Source organism: Cervus elaphus, chromosome 19, assembly GCF_910594005.1.
Source record: "Cervus elaphus chromosome 19, mCerEla1.1, whole genome shotgun sequence".
Taxonomy (NCBI): Eukaryota; Metazoa; Chordata; class Mammalia; order Artiodactyla; family Cervidae; genus Cervus; species Cervus elaphus.
In genome coordinates this window covers 73,478,566-73,504,535 of record NC_057833.1, presented here as the reverse complement: position 1 = coordinate 73,504,535, position 25,970 = coordinate 73,478,566, and the positions used below count along the sequence as shown (strand labels likewise).

Genomic DNA, 25,970 nt, shown 5'->3' with positions numbered 1-25,970 from the left:
GGTAGAGTCCACTGTCCTGACACATGAAAGTGCTGCCTGGGGTGCAAGTTTTCCGAGGGTCCAGCTAACATTTCCTGTAACTGGACAGGTGAATGAATGAACGCTGGCCGGTTTTCCTCTTAATTCTTCGTGCCTTACTTTTGCTCCCCTCCAAGTGGGAGAGCATTCACCCCGCGCCCTTAGGCGGGGTAGGACTCTCTTGACTCCTGCAATGAACAAACTTGAAACAGACCCGTGCCCAGAATTACAAATTCCTGTGAGAAGCAGGGCAGCCAGCGATTAGCAAAATGACACGTGGGGCTTCCCTCAGGTCTGGTCAACGTGCTTGACCAGCTTTGCCGCAGGTGGTGACCAAGAGATCTGGACGGCCACCGTCCGCCCCGCTCAATAAACGCGCCCCGTGTTAGACTGAACAGGTTTAAAACTTGGTCAAAAAGGACGCCCGTCCCTCCGCCCAGGAGCGGGGTGGGGTGGGGTAGGGGGGCGGGAGTGGGGTGCGGTGCGCGCCGGAGACCCGGGACATCCGCTCGGGCAAGTCGGCCCCGCCCCTGCCTCGACCGCCCCGCCCCGCTCCCCCGCCGCCCCCGGCGCGGACTGCGGTGACCTCACACGGCGCGGGGCGGAGCGCAAGGCGCGGGGCGGGCTCGGCGACAGCGGCGGCGCGGGGCGCGAGAGTGAGCGCGGCCGAGTAGGCGCCACCATGGCCAGCGTGGATCTGGAGAAGCTGCGGACCACCGGGGCCGGCAAGGCCATCGGCGTGCTGACCAGCGGCGGCGATGCGCAAGGTGGGCGCGGGCGCGCGGCGGGTCGCTGGCGGGCGGGGGTTCTGCTGTCCCCGGGTCCCTGCGGCGCGCCCGCCACCCTCGGCCCGGATCTGCGGCGCGCGGTCGGCAGGTCCTCCCAGCCCAGGTCCCCGTCCCTGTACTGGATCCGCCCCGGCGCGCCGGGTACCCGCGTACGTGCCGCCCACCACGGCATCTGTGCCCCCCCGCGCCCGCCTGCCCCCGCCCCGGGGGCGTGTCTGCGCGGCCGGCTGTGGCCAGCGACCCGGAGCTCTCCCGGTTCTCTCCGGCCCAGGCGGTCCCGGCACCCCTTCCCGTTCACGTGTGTCAGGAGCCCCATTTCCTGGAATGCACGCTGAGAGGAGGCCGCGGAGGGCAGGGCAGTCACCGCAGGCCTGGAGAACCCGTCTCTTCCTGGTTCTGAAATACGACCCGAGGGCTCAGCGCTTCCCCCAAACACCACCTTCAGGGCGACTCTGGGGCATTTCTTTAGTGCAGGCCTGTCCTCACGCCGCGTGTCTAAGACGGTGGTCTTCCCGGGGGACCTGCCTAGCGTCCCGCAGCCAGGACCTGGCAGAGCCAGGCTAGTGCCCTTCCTGGGGGCCTGTCCTGGCAGCCCCCTCCTGGCACCCTGGTCCTGTCCTGACCCCTGCTCTCCAGGACCAATGGCTTGGGATGGCCAGTATCACACCTGTGGGGCTTGGCCACATGGCCACACCACACACCTTGAACCCCAGGAGAGATCCTAAGTAGCCCAGGAAGTAGGAGGGACGGAACCAGCACCTTCAGGCTGCGCAGTGAGCCCGGTGTGCCTCCTTCCAGATCAGAAAGTCCAGACGCCTGGTTCGTCTCTGCCCCAGACCACTGACTCCTGGTTCCCCCTCAGACGCAGGGGAACACACAGGGGTGGGGGCGGATTTCATGAGGGAGCCGGACCAGGCCGGCAGAGGGATCTGCGGCTGTCTGCACCCGCGCCTGCACAGGCGTTCCGCGGGTTTGGCTGAGCCCTCCGTTTCGGAACTGGTGGCGGGCGGTGTGCTCTGCTGCACGTCCGCAGCCCTGCGTGGTCAGAGTGGTTGCCTATTGCTGGGCAGTGGCGGCTGGCGCCCTCTTAGAGCAAGGCTGGTGGGCCGGGGCCAGGCAGGAGGAGACTGGGCTTGGAGGGTGGTCTTGGGGAAGCATCATCCTGTGAGATTGGACCACGGGAAGGGCCCGGTGTGTGGAGGGCAGACACATCGCCAGAGGGCTGGACCCTTCCTCTGTGAGGTCTGGTGTGGGTGCAGGGGGTCTCCCCCCAGGCTCCTGTTGCAGCACGGTAACAGCAGTGCTGCAGGGAGGGCTGGGAAGATAAATGAGGTACACTTAGGCAGGGGAGCTGAGCTCCGCGGGTGCACAGACAAAATAGGACAAGGGGCCGGAAGGAAAGGACCCTGGGTGCTGCTGGCCCGGGCAGGCAGGCCAGCTGAGGGCAAAGCCTGTTTGACTGAAGGTCTCCTCTTTGCCGGTCCAGCCCTGGTGCCCCGCACGTAACGGGGAGTGCTTCCTGAATGCCCTGTAGTGTGGCCACCCATGCGCCGCTGGCTGGGCTGACCGTCAGCCCCCTCACCTCATGCACTGTCCGCACTCTCCTAGACTCCCGGCTGTGACATGGTTTTATGGTTGAGGAGGTTTCCGCAGACTTTCCCTATTTAGGGCTCAGGCTGATGCCTGGGGGAGGATGTGGGCCAGCTGGCTCTCTGCGGGGCAGAGCCTTTCTGCTCTGTAAGTTCTGGGAGCTCGCCCATGGGTGTCCGCCTGAGGCTGCTCCTTCTCGTTAGTGCTGCTCCAGAGAACTGGCTCTAGACAGTGGCCTCTCAGTTTTCCCCCAGGAACCCTCACCACTGCCTTCCAAATAGAGGCTGACCTCTAGGGACCTGATGGTGCCACTTGGCCCTCCCTGTGTGCCCTCCCGTGTAGGGCGGGGCTGACAGCCACGTGGAGAACGGGCTTCCACTCTGACCTGCACTTGCCTCCCAGACACTCAAGTGTGCTCTTGTTGGGGCGAATGGAGGCCAGCCTTGTGATGGGGAGCCAGCCTTGACCAGCTCTGTGACTTGACCCAAGCCCGTCCCTGGGGCCTCAGTTTCCCTCAGCTGTCCAGTCCAGCTCCATATCCTCACATCGACTGATGAATAAACATGGACCTGCTGGGCCCCGTATCCCTCCAGGATCAGATCACCTCTTTCTTGTACATTTTGTTTTTCTGGAAGCTAATTATGATGAAAAGTCACCTTCGGAACAGATGCTTTCACCTCTGACATCAGTTTGGTTGATGTCCATTTCCTCCAACAGGAAGTGATCTGTAGCAGTCTCCCTGGCCTGCTCTAGGGCAGAGGTTGGGGGAGGTTGGGGTGAAAGGTCGAGCAAGGGTCCAGGGCTGGCTCATCAGCAGTGGATGCAGCTGCTCTCCTTCTTGCTTCTCCGACCCTGGAGCTCGCGGCTGCCATCCTTGGTTTATTTTGAGAAAGAAAAGCAGCTTAAAGGGCAATTAAAAAGGCCCTCTTAGGAAGGCAGCTTACTGTGAGGTTTACAGGGAAGCCCACACCCTTAGGCCTCCGTCTCCATGGCAGCTGGCACAATCCCATTCGAAGAGTCAAGAGTTTTCCTGTAATACAGTCATTTGTTCTCTGCAAGACTGAGAACAGTACTCTAAGAATGGGGACCTTTGCTGTCCCTGGGGCTGCAGACAAGCCCACCAGGCTGGCTAGGGAGATGCCCCTGACCTCTGAGTTGGATGGTGGCCTGGTTTCCAGCCACTGCCCTCCCCCCACCCCTGATCCAGAAGTGCTGGCCTCTCTCCTGCTGCCAGAGGTGGGGCTTGGGCCTTGAGCCTGCAGTGAGGCCACAGTGGGCTCACCCCAGCGGGGATGACTGGGGAGGCAGATACCTGAGAATGGAAAGCCTGGGCTGGCCAAGGCCCCAGAGGCGGCCAAGCACTTCTGCAGGACCTAGGGCCTGCTGGGGGCAGGAGGGGCAGTTTTGCAACTGTCTTATCTCCCTCCCCACCTCCACCAGCCCCACATCCCTCAGCCCCTTGACCTACTTGACCTCCGGCAGCAGGACTGTTGGCCTTCAGATCCCGTTCCTGGAGCAGCCTGGGGGTGTGGGCGGGGCTGCTATGCTCACTGGGCTCCTACTGCTAACTTCAGCCACTATAACCTCACTTCCATCCATTACAGGAACGTGCAAGTTATGATTTCTTTAGAAACGGAGTTCTCTTGATAAAGGCAGGTGTGTAAGCCGTGAGTGTGGCCAGTTCAGTGCCGCCCGGCCCCTGTGCCCTGCCGGCTGTGATGTCCAGGGGCCCCTCCCTGGGGAGTCCCTCCAGTCGTCAGATAGCAGAAGCCTCGGCGGCTGGGTGGGGATAGGGCAGCCTGCTGTGCCCAAGGTAGGGGGGGTCTGGGGTGTCTCCGGGCACTGCCCGCACCAGCTGGGGTCCCAGCAGCCCCCCTCCCTCCCTCTGGGACCCCAGCTTCCCGTCTGGAGAGTGACCTTTGTGCTGACCTCCTGGGAGCCCAGTGCCATGAGCCTCCACTGGGGCAGGCTCTGCCCACCAGGTTCTTCCTGAGGTACTGTATGCGGTCTAACCCTCATGGTCCTCCCACGGGATTCCCAAGTTGATGGGCACCGCCCCTCCACCAGCTCATGAGCCAGGAGGGCAGGGCTCCTGGGCCCTCCGTCACACTCCAGCTGGTGCCCCGCCCTTCCAGGGAAAAGTTTTCACAGCCTAGGGACAGATCATGGGATGCGCTTGTGTTCTGAGCCAGGACCACCAGCAAGAAGGCCGGGGGAGCAGGGGTGGTCCTGGGGTTAGACTCGGCATTACCTCTGTGATCCAGTCCCCAGACCCAGCGTCACAAGCTGGAACCCAGGGCAGGTGACTGGCCAATCTTCTTCCTCTCTGAGGACGTGGGGCCACCCCGCCTGTTCCTAATGCTGCTATCTTTTGTGAGGCAAATTGCCTCCAGCCACTGATTCCAGGCTCCTGCTCCCGAGCCCAGAGCCCCGAGCCCGCCCGTGGGCCCCAGCCCTGGCTACCCTCTAGGCGGCAGTCAGTGTGGGGGCTGGGCCCTCCCCGGGTGCCTGCACAGGGCCACGGACCCTAACCTGGACTGTCCAGACCTGCAACGGCTGCGGCCCTGCCACCGGGCCACTTGGAGGCCTGCTCCCTGGGCGGGGCCATGTCCCACCCTCAGACAGCGGCAGGGTCTCCACGTGGGCCCACTGCTGGTGCTCGGGCCTCTCAGGGGCTTCTTCAAGTCATGCCTCGTGAACCTGACTGTATATGAGACCCCAGGGACACAGTGGGCGGTCTTCCATGGAGGAACCTTAGGGACACGATGACCCCCCACAGGGACCTCAGGGACCCCTTTGCCTTCTGTGGATCTCCGTCTCAGGACTGACCGTGAGGGAAGGGGACCGGGGTTCCTCTGAGATCCTCTGAGCACTTCCTACGAGCTGTCTGCTCCTCCTCCCCATGAACATCTGTCTTTCCACGAAGTCTGTGCTGCACGGTAGCTGCTGTAGACGGGGGTGGAGGGGGTGGGAGACTGGGGTCTTGGGGCTAGGGGACAGGCCAGAGAGGTGATCCGTCGAGCCTGGTGGCCCCGGTGTGCAGTGCAGTTTGGGGGCAGGGGCGTCAGCCGAGTCAGCTACACTGCCTGAGGCTCCCAGACCCCCAACAGCCAGGCCTTGACTCTCGGGGACACTGACCCCCTCTCCTGGCTCATAGAGGCCCCTATGGGCCTCGTGGCCCCAGGGCCACAGACACGGAGCTCGGTGTGGTGGTCCGAGACTCTGGCAGAGGATGACAGAGAGTTTGAAAGGCGGTTGTCTCCTGCCTCCTGCCAGCCCCCTCTTTCATCTTGGGGCCAAGTCCCTGACCTGCTGGGATTCCCCCAGGTCAGAGCCTTGAGGGCCAGGGAGAGGGCTGTGCCGGGCATCAGAGTCTGCAGGTGAGCACTGGGCGAGGATGCGGCTGGAAAGGATGTGGCCGGTCTGCAGGTGACCGTGCAGAGTCAGGAGTGCAGGCTCAGGGGTTGGCCTGGTGGGGGCCTTCCCGGCGTAACTCTGGGGGTGGCATATTTCCAGATGCGAAGCCAAAACAGCCTCAGGGGTTCACCCCGGGCCGGACTGAGACCCTTGGCTGGGCTCCCTGAGATGTGGGGAGGGGGGGCCCGGGGTTCCCCCACACTCTGTGTGTCCACTGACAGGCGTCTCCCTGACACCTTGCAGGCATGAATGCCGCTGTCAGAGCCGTGACTCGTATGGGCATTTACGTGGGGGCCAAGGTCTTTCTCATCTATGAGGTAAGGTGCAGGGGTCCTCACTCCAGACTCTGGTGGGTGGGCCCTGTGCTCAGGCGGGCGGGGAACATTGTGGGGGGAGGGGAAGGGAGGAGGGATGCGGGACCCTGTTCTGTCACGGTCACTGGTCCTTGTTCAGGCCCAGAGAGAGGCTGGTCAGGACAGTGGATGGGGCAGGGCCGCCTGGCTCTGAGCTGTGGGTGGGGAGCTTGCCTTCAGCCTGGGTTCTTGGGCGCAGCTGTGTCCCTTGAGAGAGAAGAGGGCATGAAGCTGTGGTCCTCCTCTGAGGCCAGGACCTCACCCCACCGTCCTCTGACCCCCAGCCCTCCTGCACCCTCCTCGCCTAACCTGAGCTTGAGTCACCCTAGCAAACAGCCTCCCTGTGCAAAGCAATAGAGAATCATTGTTCTGCTTTGTTCTGGCAGAAGCTGGGGCTCCCCTTTGCTCCACCCCCCGCCCCGTTCCTATTCCCCTAAATCCGGGTTTCAGACTTGCAGCAGATACATAGACACAGACACACAGTGGGCAGCCCTGGAGTTCCCTCACAGTGTTACTGTGTTACTTTGTTTTCACTCTTTACTGGAATGCGGGAACCCCAGCCTGCTCTGCTCTCCCTGGAGCTTCCTCCTTCCACCTGGGGCATATCTGCGTCCCTGTCCCTTCGCCCTGACCCAGGTCAGGCGTGACTTCCCAGCTTTGGCTCTGCGGGGCCATCTGAATGGACACATGGGCAGGCACTTCTGCAGGTCCCCCCTCCTGCGGGATCTGGACCCTCAGACCAGGCTCAGATGGCCAGAGTCCTCAACGTCATGTCTGGGGAGCCATCTCCTCAGGGCCTCAGGAGCTGGGTGCGGGGGGCCCAGGCCCTGATAGTGGTCTAGAACCTTCCAAGGGGCAGGGTGAGATTCTTCAGGGAGTGGCCGAGTTTCGTGGACATGTGGTGCCCACTCAGGGTGGGGTGGGTCCAAGGCCAGGCTCCCGGCGGTTGTACCCATGGTGCTTGGCGGTGCTTTGCCTCCTCACCATTTGTGAAAGCACGTGGCCTGGTCCAGACTGTAAGAAGAGCTCCTGCTAATGAGAAGGGCCGGCTGTCCAGGCGGCCAGTGGCTTATGTCATTGGGAAATAACATGGTTTGTCAGCGGAGCTCAGGGGAGAACCCACCTGCAGGGGCCACATGCAGCCTCCAGGATGGAGCCCTGCACGGCCTGGCACTGGAGGAGAGGTGCCCAGAGGCCTGCCCTGTCCATGTTGCTGATGGACAAGGTGGCCACGGCAGGTGGGGCACTATGTAGCAGTGCGGTCAGAGGCTGGCTGCACGCCTAGTGACACATAAACGTGTTCTTAGCAGCATTAGGTCCAATAGTCCCAAACAGGATCCCTCCGGAGGTCCACGAACGGTGAATAGATCATACACTGGGGGCCTGCTCGGGGGACTCCCGCAAGTGAGCACAGTCACAGCCGCACGTGGTCCTGTGGGGCCACACAGTCACCCAGCCGAGAGAAGGAGGCCAGACAGAGTGGATGCTGTGCCTGTCATTTCTGAACCTAGTTGACACCTTGGGAGGCGGGGCAGTGGGCACTTTTGGGGGAGAGGGTCCTGGCAGGGCAGAGGGCCCACAGGGCGCTGACTGGCTCTGGTTCTGAACCAGGTGTGTGACCCAGGTGCAGCTCATGGACACGCATCAGAAGGTCTGCCTATGACAGGAGCACTTTGCTGAGCGAGTCACGCTCTGTAATACACCACCCTGCAGGCCCTGCAGAGGGTGTTCCGGGAGACCCTCTGGGTGCCAGGCCTCTCCCCCGACATCCTTGATTCCAGCCAAGCCCAGCTTTGTCCCCTAACACCCCTGACCCCAACCGACCCAGCTTCGTCCCCCAAGGCCCTGGGAGTGGAGGGCCTCTGTAGTCAGGACCCCTGGGCCTGCTTCCTGCCAGCAGGGGTTTTGGCCGAGGTTCCATGCGTCCTGCTCGGGTGGGTGGTGTTCTCTGCGGCCATAGGCACCCATCTCACGCCTGTCCCCTCACTTTCAGGGCTATGAAGGCCTCGTGGAGGGAGGTGAGAATATCAAGCAGGCCAACTGGCTCAGCGTCTCCAACATCATCCAGCTGGTGAGCCTGTGACCCTCCCTCCCTGCTGTGAGCACGTGTGCGCGCCGGGACATGCACACAGGCACATGGAGGAACAACAAGGGGATACACAGGTGCACATATCAGACACACATAGACACTTAGACCCATAGCGGGACAAAGAGGGACAGACAGACACACGAGACAGACACACACAGGCACATAGACACACAGAGGGACACACGGGGGGATACACAGGTGCACATATTAGACACACACAGTGACACATAGGCACACAGAGGGACACACGGGGGGATACACAGGTGCACATATCAGACACACACAGTGACACATAGGCACACAGGGGGACTTGCACACTTAGGGATGCAGGCTACACACCATCCCTCAGGGGATTGGCTCCAGGCTGACTATGCCATCCAGTTGCCTTGGGGTCACGGGGGTGGGAGGTCATGGGTTTAAGAGATCACAGGGTTGGGATGGCCCCAGATGTCTCAGCTTCCAGCTGCGGGCTGAAGAGGGCACCCTGGAGGGAGGCCTATGCGGCCTCAGCCTCTCGGCGCCTCCCCTGCCTTCCCCTTCATCATCCTATTTAGTGAGGGCGGGGGATGAGCAGCTCACTGGGGTCAGGGATTCCTAGGCAAGGGGGTCTTTGAACCAGGTGTCTATGGGGAGACCCTAGTCCTCCCAAAGAGCAGGGACCTTTGTGGGGCACCTGTCACCTCTGTATCCTGGGCCACCAGCTGACACCTGCTAATTGAAGTGGTCTGTTGTCATCACGAGCCACACATGGGTCAGCAGAGCAGTGGGTGATGGGCCTGGACCCCGGGTCATCCAGGCATGGCCAACCCTGAGGTTGGCCCCTCCCCTCCTGCCCAGGGTGGACGTTCCCAGGGGACTGCGCTCTATAGGCACCGTGGGAACCAGCCGGTTGATCGAGGCCTGGTGGGCCCAGCAGGGCACAGACGAGCCCTGTTCTTGGGCCTCGTCAGACCCCTGTCCCCTGTTCTCCTGTTCTGGAGCCGTGCTCCCTGAGCCCATCGTGGGTGGGGCTGCGGTGGCCTGGGTACCTCGTCCTCCACCCCAGGGGTCCAAGAAGGACAGCCGTCCTGCCTCAGGCCTGGGTCCAGCTGCCGCTCTGCTCCGACCCTGTGTCTGAGGATGGCCGTCTTTCTGTCCTGAGAGAGCACCCAGGGAAGGGGTGTTAGGCCACGTGGTGGCTGCGAAGTGAAGCTGCATGAAAGCTGAGCCCTAAGGATGTGGGAGGAGCTGGTGTCTGGGGAGGAGTGAGGAGCAGCACAGAACACAGGGGCTGGGGGTGTCGGGGCAAGAGGGGCCGTGGGGGCCGGAGGGGCTCCGGGAGGGAGTGGGCTCGGCCGGGGGCAGCTCTGACTCACATTTTCCATGAAGTCGGAAACCAGCCTTGTGGTCTCGGGAGCAGCATGGCGGGGCCCGGGCACATTGTTCTCACACCTGGCTGAGAGCAGGGGATCCACAGGTGTTCTTGGGGGACAGTTTGGGGAGCCCCGGCCGAGGCTGAGCAGGGAGGGGCCACGTGGATGCTGGCGTGAGCTGTGCAGGCAGGTCCCTGTGTTGGGTCGCGACGTATCTACCAGAGTACATGCATGTGTGTGCATGTGTGTGCATGTGCATGCATGCACATGTGTGTGTCTGTGTGCACCTTACAGATCTCGGAGCCTGCTCACCCCTTGCCTTGTTGACCTCCCTGAGCCTGGTGGTGGACAGTTTCCTCCTCGCTAACATGAGGAGACATGCCAGGGAGCAGGGGGACAACTGCCCAGGCTTCTGAGGAGCCCCTGGCCTCAGCCCTCTCAGTTCTTTGGGGTCCCCAGTTCCCCCGCACAGTGCTCAGGTCCCCCCCATGCCCCATTGGCTCAGGCTCCCCCTCCTCCATGCAGGGTGGGACCGTCATCGGCAGTGCCCGCTGCAAGGCCTTCACCACGCGGGAGGGGCGACGGGCGGCCGCCTACAACCTGGTCCAGCGCGGCATCACCAACCTGTGCGTCATTGGTGGGGACGGCAGCCTCACTGGAGCCAACATCTTCCGCAGCGAGTGGGGCAGCCTCCTGGAGGAGCTGGTGAGCGAAGGTGGGTTGCAGCCCAGCCCGGACACAGCAGCTCAAGGGCAGGGAGTGGGCAGGACCAGAGGAGGTGAGAGGCCACCTGGCTGCTGGCTGGGAGGAGAGGCCTGGACGCTCCAGGAGGTGTGGGCCAGGGTGGGAGGTGCTCACCTGATGCTCCAAGTTTGGCCAGTAGTGAGGCCTCCTGGGGCTGGACAGCAGTTCCCAGGCTGACTTACCTGTGCTGCAGGATTCGTTCCTGGATGTTGGTTATGGGTTTGTCCTAGTTTCTAGAAGCGTGATAGTTAAAATCTGGTAACATAAGACGCAAAGTCCTGGGGATCCCCAGTTGGAAAGTGGCCTATTGGAGCTCCGTTGGTTCTGTGCCGCTCATGGGGATGTGGAGGTGAGGGGTGCACACTCCAGGATTTCCCTGGGGGTCTCTGGGTAGGGGATGAGTCTGTACTTGATTCTAGTGGTCCAGCCACTGCTCCCCTCCCCACACCCGGGACCCCTGCTGCAGGACCTGGGGAGGAGGAAGCCGAGCCTGAGGGCCTGATCAGGTTGCACTGAGGGTGGGCTGAGGGAGGTGATCAGGGATCAGGGTCTGAGCCCCATGTTGTGGCCATGGGAGCTGGGTGGAGGCACAGAGGCTGCAGCCAGACCGGCCCCTTTTTCCCAGGCAAGATCTCAGAGGGAACGGCTCAGACCTATTCGCATCTGAACATTGCGGGGCTGGTGGGCTCCATCGACAACGACTTCTGCGGCACTGACATGACCATCGGCACAGATTCGGCGCTGCACCGCATCATGGAAGTCATCGACGCCATCACCACCACCGCCCAGAGGTGAGCGAGGCCTCCACCCAGCCAGGCCATCAGGCAAGCAAGCTCGGGATCCCGTCCCCCAGCCAGGAGCTGAGGTGGCCGCTCTGCAGAGTCAATGGCTTGTCAGTATGATTCCATCCCTAGGGGTTTGTGCTGGCTGCCCTCAGCCCCCAGTCAGAGGGAGATTCACAATGGGGTGAGCAGAAAGGTCTCTGGGTCTGGTCCCCACCCCGCCAGGTTCCCTTGAGCCCTGGGTGGGCCACGGCTCTTACAGGGCTCCTGCGGCCCTGGGTGATGGTGCATCCCGCAGGGGTCCTCATCTCCTAGCTGTGACAGCCAAGCCCAGGCCAGGCAAATGGCCTTCAGCCTCAGGAACAGAAGATCAGTGAAAACCAGTCTGACACCGGGTGTGAGCCCGACGGAGGTGACTCAGTGCAGAGACTTGGCCACCCTGGGAAGGACAGAGGCTGTCTGTCCTTGGGCTGCCCCCGCGTCCTCTGTGTCTCTCAGGCATGCTCTTGGCTGAGCTGGGGCTATGGGTGGTGGGACACAGGAGTCCAGGCTGCTCCGCGAGCCTCGGCACTGATGACCTCTGTCCACTCTGTGTCCACAGCCACCAGAGGACCTTCGTGCTGGAGGTGATGGGACGGCATTGCGGGTAAGGGGGCGGTCCCGGTCAGCAGGGGCCCGGGGCTCCTGGGGAGCGGGAGTAGGACGTGGGGCTGCCTTGGTGCCCTGCATGTGGCGGATGCTCCCTCGACGCTCTGGGTGTCAGCTGGTGTGGGGCTGGGAGCTCTGACTCTGGGGCTGGGTGCCGCTCAGAGCTGTACCTGCCCTGTAACCCCGGGCCCGGGGTCCGGGGTGCTGGGTGGGGGTCCACCCACTGCAGCCCCGCCCCCTCCTGCCCGTACAGGTACCTGGCCCTGGTATCTGCCCTGGCCTCAGGGGCCGACTGGCTGTTCATCCCCGAGGCGCCCCCCGAGGATGGCTGGGAGAACTTCATGTGTGAGCGTCTCGGCGAGGTGAGCGGGTGAGGGTCTTCTCCCAGGGTCCCTGCCGTGAGCACGGCAGGAGCAGGGAGACGGTCTAGCTGGCTTCCTGGGGGCCCTGACTGCTGAGCCCGAGTTGGGGGCATGGCCTTGTGAAGATGGTTCATAGGGATGTGTGGTGGGGGCTCCGACGGGGCAGGTCATGGGGGTGGGAGCAGAAGGGGGGCTGAGGCCTCATCCAGGAGGGATGAGCAGGGGCGCCTGAGCCGGGGTGCCCAGGACGCAGCTTTCTGGCCCCCCAAGATGAAGTTGGGGCCTCTGGCACAGAACAGGCAGATACCCTGGCCTAGGTAGGGATCCCCAAAGCCCCCAACTGGGATAAGCTGGCTGCTTGGCTAGGCCAGGGATCAGCGGTGGACAGGAGGGCTAGAACAGGGGTGGGAGGCGCCGTTCCATGAGGTGGTGTTCCGGGGTTGTGGTCTGGGTTCGAAGCCAGGGAGCCCCTGAGACTGTGCTCCCAAGTTCACACTCAGGCCCAGTCTGGGGCCCTAACAGGCTGTGTCCACCCACAATGTCCTCTGCAAACTGGCCCAAGGGCAGGACGAGCGTGAAGGCTGCCTGGGGCTGGGCCTGCTGTTCCGGCGTCTTGGGGGTGGTCAGAGCCAGCCCTGTGCTTCCCACGTGTCCCTGTCCCCATGTGACCAAGGAGGTGGCCTCACTCCCATCCACTGGTGAATGATCCCCCCCACCCCCACTAGCCCCACCACCCAGGGCTTTGTGTCCCTGCCCAGGACAGTGGGCGGGGCTGAGGGTCACGACTGCATTCTGGAACCTTCCCCAGTGAAGGCAAGGGTGGGACTGAACTGAGCCTGGCAGGGAGGCCGGCCAGAGGCCTGTGGCCTCTCCTTGGGTGGAGTCCTTGTACCCCCAAGTGGCTGCGTAGCCTCGATGGGTGGAGCACGGCTCTGGCGGTGATGGTCCCTGGCTGACCTTGGCCTTGGCCTTGACCTACTCGCTGAGAACTGGGGGCTGGTCTTCCTGGAAGTGGCCTGGACTCAGGCTCACACACCTTGCTGCTTTCCTGCTCTGTGTAAGGCCCTCAGCCCCACCCCTGCCCCACCCCCCAGGGCTTCCCTGAGCCTCAATTTCCCCACCTGTTACATGCAGCTGTCACCCTCTGCCCTGCCCACCTCCTGGGCTGCAGTGAGTGAGGCGGGGAGGTGTGGGCCCTTCTGGCAGCTTCACTTCACTGAACCGCCACCGCCTCCTCCAGGCAGCCCTCCATGCCTGGCTCCCCATCCCCTCTGCACCCATGCCTTGCAGGAGCTACTCCAATCCTATCTTTCTCAGTCTCTTCTAATGCTGTGGGGCCAACAGGGGCTGGTGGATCAGAGGGACTGTTACAAATGTTTGTTGAGGAAATAGGTGAAAAGCACTTTTAAATCCCCCAAGACCCTCTCATTTGCAACAATGAGTGGTGCTAATTCATCCTTACCAGCTGAGGCAGTAAGGCTTCCCTCAGCCTGGGGAGTGGGAGGTGGGCAGGAATTCTGCAGTCCCCCAGCCCGCCACAAGCTCTTCCTCCCTGACCCCCAAGCCCAGGTGGGGCAGCAGGGTCCTGGTTCGCCCACATGAGCCCTGAGCCGTGGACCCCAAGGAGGGCTCCAGGTGTCTGGGGACAGGTGTCTGCAGGCTGGCGGCTGAGCCCTGCGGTGTCTCTGACCCAGACTCGGAGCCGAGGGTCCCGCCTGAACATTATCATCATTGCTGAGGGCGCCATCGACCGCAACGGGAAGCCCATCTCGTCCCGCTACGTGAAGGACGTGAGTGAACCCCTGGGTCATGTGGGATTGGCAGGGCCTTGGGGGGGGTCTCCCCTTTATCTCCAGGCCCCACGTGCTCTTGCTGGGGTCCCAACCCTGGCCCGTAGAGGGAGTGTCTTTGGCCCCAGTGATTGTCAGATGTAGGGTGGGCATGGCTGGGACCCCTGAGAAGCCCTGGGCCCCCAGGCTGAAATTTGGCCCCACCTGCTGGGAGCCCTGCACCTTCTGGCTTCCAGTCTTCATTCAGGACAGCCCCCATCCTAGGAGCCCCATTAAGTCCCCCAACAGTGTCCCAATGGCTGAGTCTAGCCCCTGCCAGCCCCTCAGTGACAGGGATGCCCACCGCCCATCCATATCAGATTCATAACAGAACAGCTGGGGCTTTGGGGAATCCTTCCTACCTGTGACCCGCACCCACATGCCTGGTTCTGCCCCAGGGCCCTTGGCCCCCGTCCCCTAGTGGGGCACAGCCCCTGGGAGCCTCCATGCCCCTCACCTTGGCCACCCACCCTGTCCTCAAGGTCCAGTCAGGTGCTGCCAGGAACTGGCCTGTCTGCCCCTTCACTGTGCCCTCTGCTTCCTTCCAGTGGCTGGTGGTGCCTGACCCACAGGGGCGGGAGACCATGACAAATTCCTACAACCTGGCATGTGTGTGGGAAGACACAGAGACACATGCCCCCACGGTGACACAGACACACGCCCCCATGGTGACACAGATACACACCCACGCACACAGGAGCATGCATCCGCACACACACATGGAGACAGCCCCCGGCACACTCAGGCTGTCGGAGTGAACCCTGGGCTAGCTCTGTAGGGCCCCTGAGGTTCTGACACCCTGAAATCCCAGAGGCAGGTGGGGGACGGGGGAGGGAAGAGCATTGGGGGCCATGTGGTGGCCCTGTCCAGTGGGAGAGGTGTGGCAAATCAAGGGCGCCTGCTTCTCTGTCCCTATGAGCAGCTGGTGGTCCAGAGGCTGGGCTTCGACACGCGTGTGACTGTGCTGGGCCACGTGCAGAGGGGAGGGACCCCCTCGGCGTTCGACCGCATCCTGGTAGGTGGGGCATCACCCTGGATGTGCGTGCACGGGTGACATGGTGTGTGTGCATGCTTGGGTGCATGTTTCTTCACTGCCACCAGTGTTCATAGTGAGAGTGGGGCCTGGCGGCCCAGGCTCCCCAGCCTCCTGGAGATGCCTTTGGTGGGACCTTGGGGAGGAGGGCTGGGGGAGCAGCGAGTCTGATGTCTGGTTGTTCTGAGTCTGGCCAGTGGCCTGGGTGCCTCAGCTCCAGGGCCCAGGCGCTGGGTCCTGGCCCGAGGGTCATTGGTGTCCTGATTGCTGCTGGTCCCGCCTCACCCTCTGCAGGTTGGGAAGCCTGCTGCAGCCCCAGGGTGACAGGGACTCGGTCAGGGATGCCCCTGGGTGGTAAAGCGCCTGCCCATGAGGCACTGGTCACCCTGGGGAGGGGCTGGAGGCTGCGGGGCAGGTGGGAGCTGTGCCTGGGCCTCCGGTTCTGCGGATGCTGGTGGAGACACAGGATGCCTGGGAGGGAGACAAAGGAGGAGCAGCTTGGTGCTGGTCCCCGAGCTCAGGCCTACAGGGGGTATAGGAGGGGGACCGGCTTGCGGTGCTCCCGAGGGATGCAGGGCCTTTCCTCCGAGGCTGTTCCTGACATTCGCCTGGCCATTGTGGGGGGCCCGGCGTGGTGCACGCAGGGACACGCTGTCTCACCCAGCGGAGCCACGGGCCTTGCTCTCCACGCACCTGTGTGTTCCCGCTGTCTGTGCTGGGACCCAGGTTTGTGGTTTGTCCCCACGGAGGGCAGTCCTTACCTGTTTTAGCTGGTCCAGCCTGCCAGCCCACGCCCCCGTTTGCACCCACCCCAGAACAGCTGTGACAAGGGAGCCCAAAATGAGAAACCTCGTCATAGTGGAGAGAACCCCAGAAACCCAGGTCCAGCCCTGCCGCTGCAACCTGGGGTGCCGAGACCATGCCCCCTAGCAGGGCCACTGAGACCTGAGAAATGGTGCCAGGCGGGGTGGTGGGTGTTGTGAACGATGACCATACGGAGTCAGCATTTCTAGAATAAATGGTGCCACTTGTTCTAGAAGCTTCTAGCACATATGTGCATGTGCATGTGTGTGTGTGTGGTGGGCAGGCTCTGAGGGCTGAGGCCTTGTGGGTCTGCTGCGGGATGTGTGTGGCATGGGGCTGGCTCCCTCCTGGTTATACCTGCCTGAGCTCTACCACCCTCTCCCTGTTCAGAGCAGCAAGATGGGCATGGAGGCGGTGATGGCGCTGCTGGAGGCCACGCCCGACACGCCGGCCTGCGTGGTCAGCCTCTCAGGGAACCAGTCTGTGCGGCTGCCACTCATGGAGTGTGTGCAGATGGTGAGCACTGGCCTGCCCAGGGTGCCCAGGGTGAGGGTGTCCAGGGAGGTGCCCGGGGCCTTTGTGCTCTGCTGGGCTCTGCTGTGGCCCCCTCCCCACCACAACCTGGAGCTGCCTGCCCTTCCAGGCCTTTCAGGGCCCAGCCAGCAGGCCTGCTGCAAGGGCCCCCAGCCTGTCCCTCTCGGGGTCCTGCTGCTCCCCCACGTGTGTGGCAGGGAGCAGGCGGTTCACGCAGTACCACCTCTTGGTGTGCCTACCCTGGTGCATTGCTGCCCACCCCAGCAGGCCTCAGGGTATCCAAGGCCTGCAGTCATCCAGGCGGGGAGGGAGGTGTCAGCAGGTGCCTCGGTGAGACAAGTCCTAAGAGAGGTGTGGGGGCTGCAGGGAGCCAGTGAGCCTGGGGGGGTCTGGTGAGCTGGAGTTTGCGCAACCTGGGGGGAGCCAAGGTCACTTAGCCTCCCTGAGCCAGTGGTCTGGGACAGGTCTTGCACTGGGCGGGGTGGGCATGAGAAGGTGAAGGGGGAGCGAGGGGCCAGAACCACTGGGACATCTTGTGTTGTCAGAGAAGGGGCCACCGCGGGAGGGGGAGCGGGAGGTGAGGGCAGAGAGAGGCTGGGAGGCTGATGGAAATGTGGGTGCTGGCTTCCCTTCTGCAGCTGGGGGCGGGGTGGGGCCCACCTAGGGGAGGCAGGTTGGCGGCAGAAGGGGGCTGCCCCGGCGCTTCTCCTGGAACACCCTACTGCATGACCTCATGGGGCCTTGCTTCGGGGCAGGCTGGTCATCGGTGGTGTGAGCCTGGGGGTCAGAACTGCCTCCCCTTTCGTTCTTAGACCCTGGCTGCCTGCCAGGGTCTGAGGAGGAGTGAGGTCCAGGTGCCCCTTCCAGGGAGGGGAAGACCCAGTGGGCCAGGTGGGGTCGTCTTGCCCTTAGACCTCCCGATTGCCAGCAGTGACGGCTGCCCGGCAGGTCTGGGCCAGGCCCCTCTCAGCTGAGTGTGCCAGACCCCTGCCTCCAGCCTGTGCTTCTTGTTTGCTTTAAGACCAAGGAGGTGCAGAAGGCCATGGACGAGAAGAGGTTTGATGAGGCCATCCAGCTCCGAGGCAGGTGAGGGCCCACACTGGGCAATGGTCTGTTCTACGGGGCCCCCAGCAGACTCCGAGTGGCTCGCCCATGGTCACCGCCTGCCCCTGACACGCGGATGTGCCCACCTGCAGAGGTGGTGCTCTGAGCCGCCCTCCTCGGGCATGCATTGTGCAGGAGATGGGGTGTGACGGTCCCTGTAACCGGGAAGCAGGCAGGCTGTGTGGACGCTCCCCATGGGGCAGGAGGGGCCTGCAGGGCTGGGGGGTTGCAGAACACAGCACAGGTAGAGTCAGGAAGGGGGCCTGGGGAGGGGGCAGGAGGAGGGGAGACCACAGGAGGAAGCAGTGGGGGCAGGCCCGGGGCCAGGTCGACTGGACCCACAGGTCTCTCCTCTGGTTCCCTTGGCCTTGGAGCTGCGGAGACCATGCCGGCTGAACGTGGGCACTCGCTTTGCTGAGGGGGCATTGGGGACGCATGTTTAGAGGGGTCTCTGCTGCCCGGCGATGGCCCCCCAGCCAGGCCCCATGGCGACAAGAGTGGGGAACATGGCCGCGCCCGTGTCTGGCCCCTTGGAGGCTGCGTGCTGGGCTGGGCTGTGGCTGTGCCGGGCCAGGCTGCTTGGCTGTGGCTGCGCTGTGCACGACTCGCTTCCTTTCCAGGAGCTTTGAGAACAACTGGAACATTTACAAGCTGCTTGCCCACCAGAAGATCTCCAAGGAGAAGGTGAGAGCAGGGTGCGGAGCCCACACCTGGCTGCGCCTGTGGCCTCCACCTGCCAGCCCCCCACAACCCAGCTCAGGGAGTAGGGAGACGCCCCTGCTCAGGGAACTGGGACCCTCCCTCCTGCCTGGGTCTGAGCTGCGGGCTGAGAGGGCAGGCTCGGCCTCTGCTTGACCAGTAGGTCACAACAGCCTGTGTCTGGGCATGGGGACCACACTGGCCTGTCGCTTTTCAATTGGCTGAAGGTTAAGTCAGGCCCATAGGTTTACCTTAGGAGAGGAGGGCTCCAGTGTTATGTTGTTCCGTTGCTCAGTCGTGTCTGACTCTTTGAGACCCCATGGATGGCAGCGCTCCAGGCTTCCCTGTCTTTCACTATCTCCTGGAGTTTGCTCAGATTCATGTCCATTGAGTTGGTGATGCCATCCAACCATCTCATCCTCTGCTGCCCCCTTCACTTTTGCCTTCAGTCTTTGCTGGCATCAGGGTCTTTTCCAGTGAGTCAGCTCTTTGCATCAGTTGGACAAAGTATTACAGCCTCAACTTCAGCATCAGTCCTTCCAATGAATGTTCAGGACTAATTTTCTTTAGAATTGACTGGTTTGATCTTGCTGTCCAAGGGACTCTCAAGAGTATTAAGACATGTTCCCAAATAGCTAAAAACTTCACGAAATGGTCTCTCTTCCAAATAAGGACAACAGCAGGATCCATCTCTGAAATCATGGGACAAAGAAAGGGCCACACCAAGACAATCTTGGACGGTGGGGTCCTGGTCCACCTCCCCTCCCATTTATCCCAAGAGCTGGTTGGGGGTGGGCAGCATTTCCAGGCAAGGTGGAGTGGTATCCGCATCTCCTTCCAGAACCCTCTGGGTCATGACCACTTCTGGGGCATCAGGCTGGTGTTACCAGGACCCACCAGAGCCACACAGCCCAGCAGAGCCAGTGGCCACACATGGCTGCTGACTGCTGGGAATGTGGCTGTTCCCAGCGGGGTGCCTGCATGCCCCACAGGTGTAGGGTCTGAGGAGCAGCGGGGGAAATGGGTGTGAAAGACCCGATTTCTTACATTGATTCCAAGTTGAGGTGATGACACATTGGTTCTATCAGGTTAAATCAACCATTGTATTACTATTAATTATTAATATTAAAGGGCTTCCATGGTGGTTCAGTTGGTAAAGAATCCTCCTGCAATGCAGGAGACTCAGGTTCGATTCTTGGGTCAGGAAGATCCCCTGGAGAAGGAAATGGCAACCCACTCCAGTATTCTTGCCTGGGAAATGCCATGGACAGAGAAGCCTGGCGGGCTACAGTCCATGAGGCTGCAGAGAGTCAGACCTGACTTAGCGACTACACCACCATTAATACTAAGTTGGAATTGCCTGCTTTTTTGCACTTTGTTGTGGCTGCAGAGGCCCCCTTCTCTCTATGCACCCCTGCTGCTCACCAAGGATGTTCTGGGGCACTGAGCCCTGAGCACAGAGTGAGTGCCGGGGGCATCCAGGCAGGCACTGACTGGCCCGAGCTGCACTTGGCTGACAGCGGCTGGAGTCCTGCTCCTGCTTTTGGATGAGGACTTTGCGGGTTGTGGGTGGGGTCTTCACAGTAGCTTGTGTGGTCTTGGGCTGAGCGTTATGGCATCAGGAGGACAGGTGTTTGTCATATCCAGGGGAGGCCAGTCCCGGGACGGTGTCCAGGCTGGCCCGAGGACTGGGGCCCCTTCCCTGGAAGCTGCTGTCTGCTGACTTCCATCTGGGTCAGCGGTCCCCCCAGCCCTGTGCTCACGCATTTGTCTCTCCCTCTTCTCTGAAGACCAACTTCTCCCTGGCCATCCTGAACGTGGGGGCCCCGGCGGCCGGCATGAACGCGGCTGTGCGCTCGGCGGTGCGTTCCGGCATCTCCCAGGGCCACACGGTATATGTCGTGCACGATGGCTTTGAAGGCCTGGCCAAGAATCAGGTAGGTGCGGCCGTGCCCGAGGTCGGGTGGGGGACCTGGCCTGTGGTGGTGGGCCCGTTTGCCATTGGTCAGCTTAGGCTACATCCCCGGCTGGCTTACAGACACACAAGGACCGAGGGACTCACAACGTGGGCACAAGGGAAAGGCCGGGCCTGCTCCCCGGGGTGGAGGGGGCACAGCTGGATCCACCTCAGCCTAGGCCAGCCCCTGAGACCCTGCTCCGACCTGTGGCTCGAGGGTCAGTCCCTGGCCTGGCCTCTGTCCCTCCAAGGACATGCGCTCCTGAGCCTAGGCCCGTGGCCTGTAGAGAAGTGGGCAAGTGCCCCTGGCCTGCTCCCTGAAGCTGTGCCTCCCCCCACAGGTGCAAGAAGTGAGCTGGCATGACGTGGCCGGCTGGCTGGGGCGTGGCGGCTCCATGCTGGGAACGAAGAGGTGAGCAGCTGGCCACCGTGGACAGTGGGGGGGGTTATCAGGGAAACCAGCCCTGTGGCCCCAGGCTGGGTCCTCCCTGGCTGATGGCCTGTCCAGAGTGGGACACAGACCCTGCTGCCTGGGACTTCTCTGAGGGCACCTGTGTAGAGGACAGCTATTCAGGTTACCCAGCCTGTAAGAGGCACCCCCTCACTTCAGGCAGGAAGTGAGGCTTACAGCCCAGGTGTGGGGAGGGCAGTGTCCAGTGTCCAGCGAGGGCACTGAGCAGGTGCCAGGCCACCTGTCCTGCTGGTGGTCCCTTCACCCGCACCCACCCATGCCTCACCTCTGCCTCTACCTCTAACAGGGAATAATCGCATCGCCAGGTCCCAGGCCCACCTTCTCCAGCGGTCAGACAGTGCGGATGTGTGTCCCTCCAGCCTGGCATTCTGTGCGGACTGACGTAGCCATCTGATTTATCTTCTGCAGGACTCTGCCCAAGGGCTACATGGAGAAAATTGTGGAAAACATCCGCCTTCACAACATCCACGCCCTGCTGGTCATTGGGGGCTTTGAGGTGAGGGGGCCGCAGGGGAGCACGCGGGGGCAGCCTGGGCAGGAGCACCAGGTGGCCGAGGGCCTCAGTCTCCTGCTGGCGAGGGGCCAGTCCAGAGGGCTCTCAGCGGAGGTCTGAGTAGTGGGGGCATGTCCATGTGATGTTAGTGCTCGGTCAGCATCCCTACATGACAGACATCCACTCCTGCCCTCTCCTGGAGGAACCTGAGCCCCTGCAGAATGCATGCAGTGGGTCGGGGTCAAGGCAGCTGGCCTCCTTCTGTCCTCCTTGGAGGCCAGTTTCCCTGGGGACGGTGGCTATAGAGCTCCTGGGTGTGGCCCACCTGGTCTCAGCCCTGCGGGTGGGGGCAGGTGGGCTCAGATGCCAATCCCCACACACATGGTGGGGAGCAGGAGCCAGGGGCCCCTTCTCTGGCCTTGGCCCCCAGCCCAGCCTCTCCAGGGCCGGGCCTGAGCTGCCCCCCATCCCCACAGGCCTACGAGGGGGTGCTGCAGCTGGTGGAGGCCCGTGGGCGCTACGAGGAGCTGTGCATTGTCATGTGCGTCATCCCCGCCACCATCAGCAACAACGTGCCGGGCACTGACTTCAGCCTGGGCTCCGACACAGCCGTCAACGCTGCCATGGAGGTGCGGGCTGGGTGTGGGCTGGGGGCTGGCTGGGAGCAGGGAGTGTGCAGAGGGGCTGCCGAGCGGGTGGGACAGGTACGGGGCCCCACCGAGGCTGGTGGGCAGGACCCGGCTGCCCCCTGAGGCCTCGTGGATGGCACCGGGGGAAGTGGCCCTGGGGTGATGGGGTGTGAGGATGATGGTGGTCAGGGTTGCAGCCGACCTAACTGAGCTACTGTACTGGCGTGGACATCCAGCCTTGGTTCTGTCTGGTGAAGCAGCCACATGTGGCTCCGGGGGTACCCAGGGCTCTGGCTGGGACATGGGAGGTGGGAGCCTTGTTCCAGGATTGGGGAGGGTTCCAGCAGGCTTGCCCCACTCTGCTCCCTAGGGGCATCCCCCTGACTCACTCTCCAGACCTTTCCCACCCTGTCTATTACCTCTCAGGAACCCAGCTCCCCTGAGGGTTCAGCACCTCCCTTTGGGGGATCTGAAGCTGGAAGAGGGTGTGCTGCTCTAATAAGTGCTACATGTTATTAGATGAAGGAGAAAATACTAGTGGAACAAGAGACTAAAGGAGACCCCAAACCCCCCACCCCTACATCCCGGCTCCCAGAATACCATGATCCTCAGGGGTTTTTTTAGAATCCAACCTCCATCTGGACTGGCTGTGGGTCACTGCACCCCCTGCTCTTTCAAAACTTCTGGTGCCCCTGAACCTCACCAGGTGGGGGAAGATAGGATTCTATTTCCATTCGCAATTCTGATTTCTGGTACAGTTGAACGTTTTCCATGCATTTATTGGTGGCCATTTGTGGGTTTTTGGAAATTATCTTTTTCCACCACTTGCCTATTTTTCTCTGGGCATGTTTTCTTTTTTATTTGTAAGTGCTCTTTACATATGTGGGACACAGACTCTTTGCAAACATTGTGGCCGTTTCCTCCGCTTTGCTCTTCATCGGTCATCTGGGGTTGATCCTCACAGTTCAGACACCAGTGACCTACTTATCTCTCTTAGTTCTCTTTCCTCAGTTCTTTATCTAATACTATAATTTCCTTGAACCATTCAGAGCTAGGATTGTTATCAAGTGTCACGTTATCGTTAGTGTGTGCAGAGCACTTACTTCGTGTGTTGTCTGGGCCCCTGTTTATGACCCTGACGTGGAGGCATGTCTCCCCCTTTGGCAGATTAAGGCCCAGTATGTCCCTGGTCTGAGGTCAGGGAGAGCCTCCTAGCAGTGACCCTGGCCTCCACCCACCAGACACTAGTGACCCACCTTGTCCTGGGGGCAGAATTGCCCAGACTGGGAATTCGATTCTGTGTGGCCAAGAGGAGGGATCATAGTGAGGGCTGCCAGCACCCTGGCACACAACAAAGGGGTTGTCCCAGCCCCTCCCTGCCTCAGTCTTGGTCCTCAGCTTGGGCCAGAGACCTGAGTCCCTGTAGCGTCGTGGGTCCCTGTGGCCTGCAGGGAGGTCTCTGACCTCCCCCTGGCCCCCAGAGTTGTGACCGCATCAAGCAGTCGGCCTCGGGGACCAAGCGCCGTGTGTTCATTGTGGAGACCATGGGTGGCTACTGCGGCTACCTGGCCACCGTGACTGGCATCGCTGTGGGGGCCGACGCTGCCTATGTCTTCGAGGATCCCTTCAACATCCAAGACTTAAAGGTGAGCGGAGCCCCCGCCCTTCTCCCACTGCAGACCACTTGGAGGGGCTGGGACTCCAGCCAAGGAGCACAGCCCAGCAGGCTGGGGACTCACCGCCTTCAAGGGGACCCAGCCCATGACCCCCACATGCCTTCCCCCACAGTGTGGTCCCCTCACCCTCATCTGTGCAGTCCCCCCACCCTGTGCAGTCCCCCCACGCTGTGCAGTCCCACCTCCTCACCCCCACCTCTGTGCAGTCCCCCTTCCCCACTCGGTGGCTTCCCCACCCGGCCTCACTGTGCAGCCACAGGCCCACACCCACACCAGCCCTCCTAGTCCTTCAGGGCCCGCAGCACCCCTGACCGGCCCGCCCCTGCAGGCTGACCTGGGTCATGTTGGCCCTGCGTGTTGGGTATTCTGGAACATTTCTTCCTGGACAGCCCGCAGCTGCTGGAGGGGGTGGGCAGTGCTGGCGGCTGCACTGACCTCACTCACTGTGGTTGGTCCTCCCTCTGCAGGCCAACGTGGAGCACATGACCGAGAAGATGAAGACGGACATCCAGCGGGGCCTGGTGCTCCGGTGAGGCTGCCGGCGAGCCCACAGGGCCTGGGGGAGGTGGGGGGGCGCTTCCTGACCCCTGGGCTGCGGGTCAGGGCTGCTGAGGGGCAGCTGGGCGGAGAGAGGATGGGGGCTGATGCAGTGGTGGTGGGGTCGAGCTTTCCTTCGAGCCTGTGGGCCAGCCCAGAGGGGCTCAGCATCCTGCGAGACTTAGGTTCCACATTCCTCTTCCAGGAACGAGAAGTGCCATGAACACTACACCACAGAGTTCCTGTACAACCTCTACTCCTCCGAGGGCAAGGGCGTGTTTGACTGCAGGACCAACGTCCTGGGCCACCTGCAGCAGGTGTGGTGGGGTGGGGATGTGGATTCCGGAAGGCCACTCCCTCACACCTGTGTCCAGGCCCAGGGCCCCAGGGGGCTGCAGCACAATGAGGACACTTCTCTGTGCCCCTCCTCATGGGGCACCTGGCTGCAGGGGCCGCTTCATCCGCACACCCCTGACCCGAGTGCTCATCACCCACTGCACAGGCAGGAGACCCAGGCTATGTCTTGGTGAGACCCACGCTGTGGGTTTCCAGCCAGATGTGAGAGCTGTGTGCACCCACAAGGCACCCCTTCCTCAGGGGTCTTTGCTCACGAGTGGTGGGACCTGTCTGCTGGATGCGGGGGCCCACAGAAGCCCCCCACTTGATGAGTCGGCAACCAACTGCCTGGCCTCTGGAGGTGGCTTTTAGGCCAGATATGGGATGGAGAAAGGGGCTGGGTTGTTGCAGGCTGAGGGGATGGGGTGTCAGAACTCTTCGGGAGGGCTCACTTAAGTCATGGTCGGGCCAGGATGCTGGGTTCAGGCTAGGGCTGGGGCTGCCTGTGGCCCCACGGCTCCCCAAAGGCCAGAACCTGGCCTCACCCACTGTGTTTCCAGGGTGGGGCTCCCACCCCCTTTGACCGGAACTATGGTACCAAGCTTGGGGTGAAAGCCATACTCTGGATGTCGGAGAAATTGCGGGCAGTCTATCGCAACGGTAAGTGGAGGAGGCAGCAGCCGGCCCAGCCTGCCTTCCACTGGCATCCCTGGTGTGGGGGCTGCCATCACGGGCCTGTGTCCACAGGGCGGGTGTTCGCCAACGCCCCTGACTCGGCCTGCGTGATCGGCCTGCAGAAGAAAGCGGTGGCCTTCAGCCCTGTCACCGAGCTCAAGAAGGACACCGACTTTGAGTGAGTCCCTCCAAAGACAGGGTGGACCGCACGGCCCGGACCTGCCTGGGGCGAATGTGCTGGGAGAGGGGTGTGGCCACACTCAAACCCTGACCCACAGGGTTGCCCTGTCCCCCACCAACAGGGTTGAGGGTGAGAATGAGAAGGTAGGGGTCAGCGATGGTCAGGTCTGAGGGTGTACTCGGTCTGCTGAGCCCTCCTGGATGTGGGCCCCAGAGGGACAGGACCCCAACACAGTGGCTAGGTGTCCCGAGGGGACATGCCTCGGAGCTGCCGCTCCCCTAGCCCCGCCCCCTGGCCCTGACCCCGCCCTGCCGCAGGCACCGCCGGTCCCGCCCCTGACCCCGCCCTCTGACACTGACCCTGTCCCGCCCCAGGCACCGCATGCCCCGGGAGCAGTGGTGGCTGAACCTGCGGCTCATGCTGAAGATGCTGGCACACTACCGCATCAGCATGGCCGACTACGTGTCCGGGGAGCTCGAGCATGTCACCCGCCGCACCCTCAGCATCGAGACTGGCTTCTGAAGCCGTGTCCACGCCCCGCTCACCCTGCACCCACCTCCCCCCGCTCCTCGGGGCCGGGCTGCTGGACCCTGCAGGCGCGTGGGCAGGGGCTGTGGGCCGCGGGGCCACTGCCCACTTCCTTCCTGCCGCCCTCTCGGCTCTCTCCCGGGACAGAGCACCCTGGGCAGCCCCTTCCAGTGCAGGGGCGTGTGCTGGCATCTGTGTTTGGACATGGCTGCCCCTCTGCCTCAGCACCCGCTGTGGCCTGGAGCCTCTCTCCTAGGCGACCCTGCTTCTGTGTGCACTGGCCGCCGGGGCTGAGCAGAGCTTGTCACCTTTTCTAGGAATAAAATCACCTGACTGTGGA

At 62.4% G+C, this 25,970-nt stretch overlaps 1 protein-coding gene across 1 annotated transcript; it reads left to right on the top strand.

Annotated features, from left to right (window-relative positions):
• Positions 1-618: 618 nt before the first annotated feature.
• PFKL (phosphofructokinase, liver type) lies at positions 619-25,970 on the top strand. Its single transcript, XM_043874567.1, has 22 exons — positions 619-785; positions 6,057-6,130; positions 8,160-8,237; positions 10,133-10,322; positions 10,977-11,142; positions 11,735-11,779; positions 12,035-12,143; positions 13,838-13,933; positions 14,895-14,987; positions 16,200-16,325; positions 17,365-17,429; positions 18,068-18,131; positions 19,937-20,083; positions 20,445-20,515; positions 20,984-21,071; positions 21,545-21,697; positions 23,179-23,343; positions 23,841-23,902; positions 24,116-24,227; positions 24,807-24,906; positions 24,994-25,099; positions 25,477-25,970. Exons 1-22 carry the CDS (start codon positions 701-703, stop codon positions 25,622-25,624), a joined length of 2,343 nt encoding a protein of 780 aa, XP_043730502.1. The 5' UTR covers positions 619-700; the 3' UTR covers positions 25,625-25,970.

What these genes read in the sequence shown, in the direction of transcription:
- PFKL (XM_043874567.1), top strand. Translation starts at nt 701, where the DNA reads ATGGCCAGCGTGGATCTGGAGAAGCTGCGGACCACCGGGGCCGGCAAG. An exon ending in TCCATGCTGGGAACGAAGAG is followed by an intron (nt 20,516 to 20,983) that starts GTGAGCAGCTGG and finishes TATCTTCTGCAG; the next exon opens with GACTCTGCCCAAGGGCTACA. An exon ending in TGGTCATTGGGGGCTTTGAG is followed by an intron (nt 21,072 to 21,544) that starts GTGAGGGGGCCG and finishes CCATCCCCACAG; the next exon opens with GCCTACGAGGGGGTGCTGCA.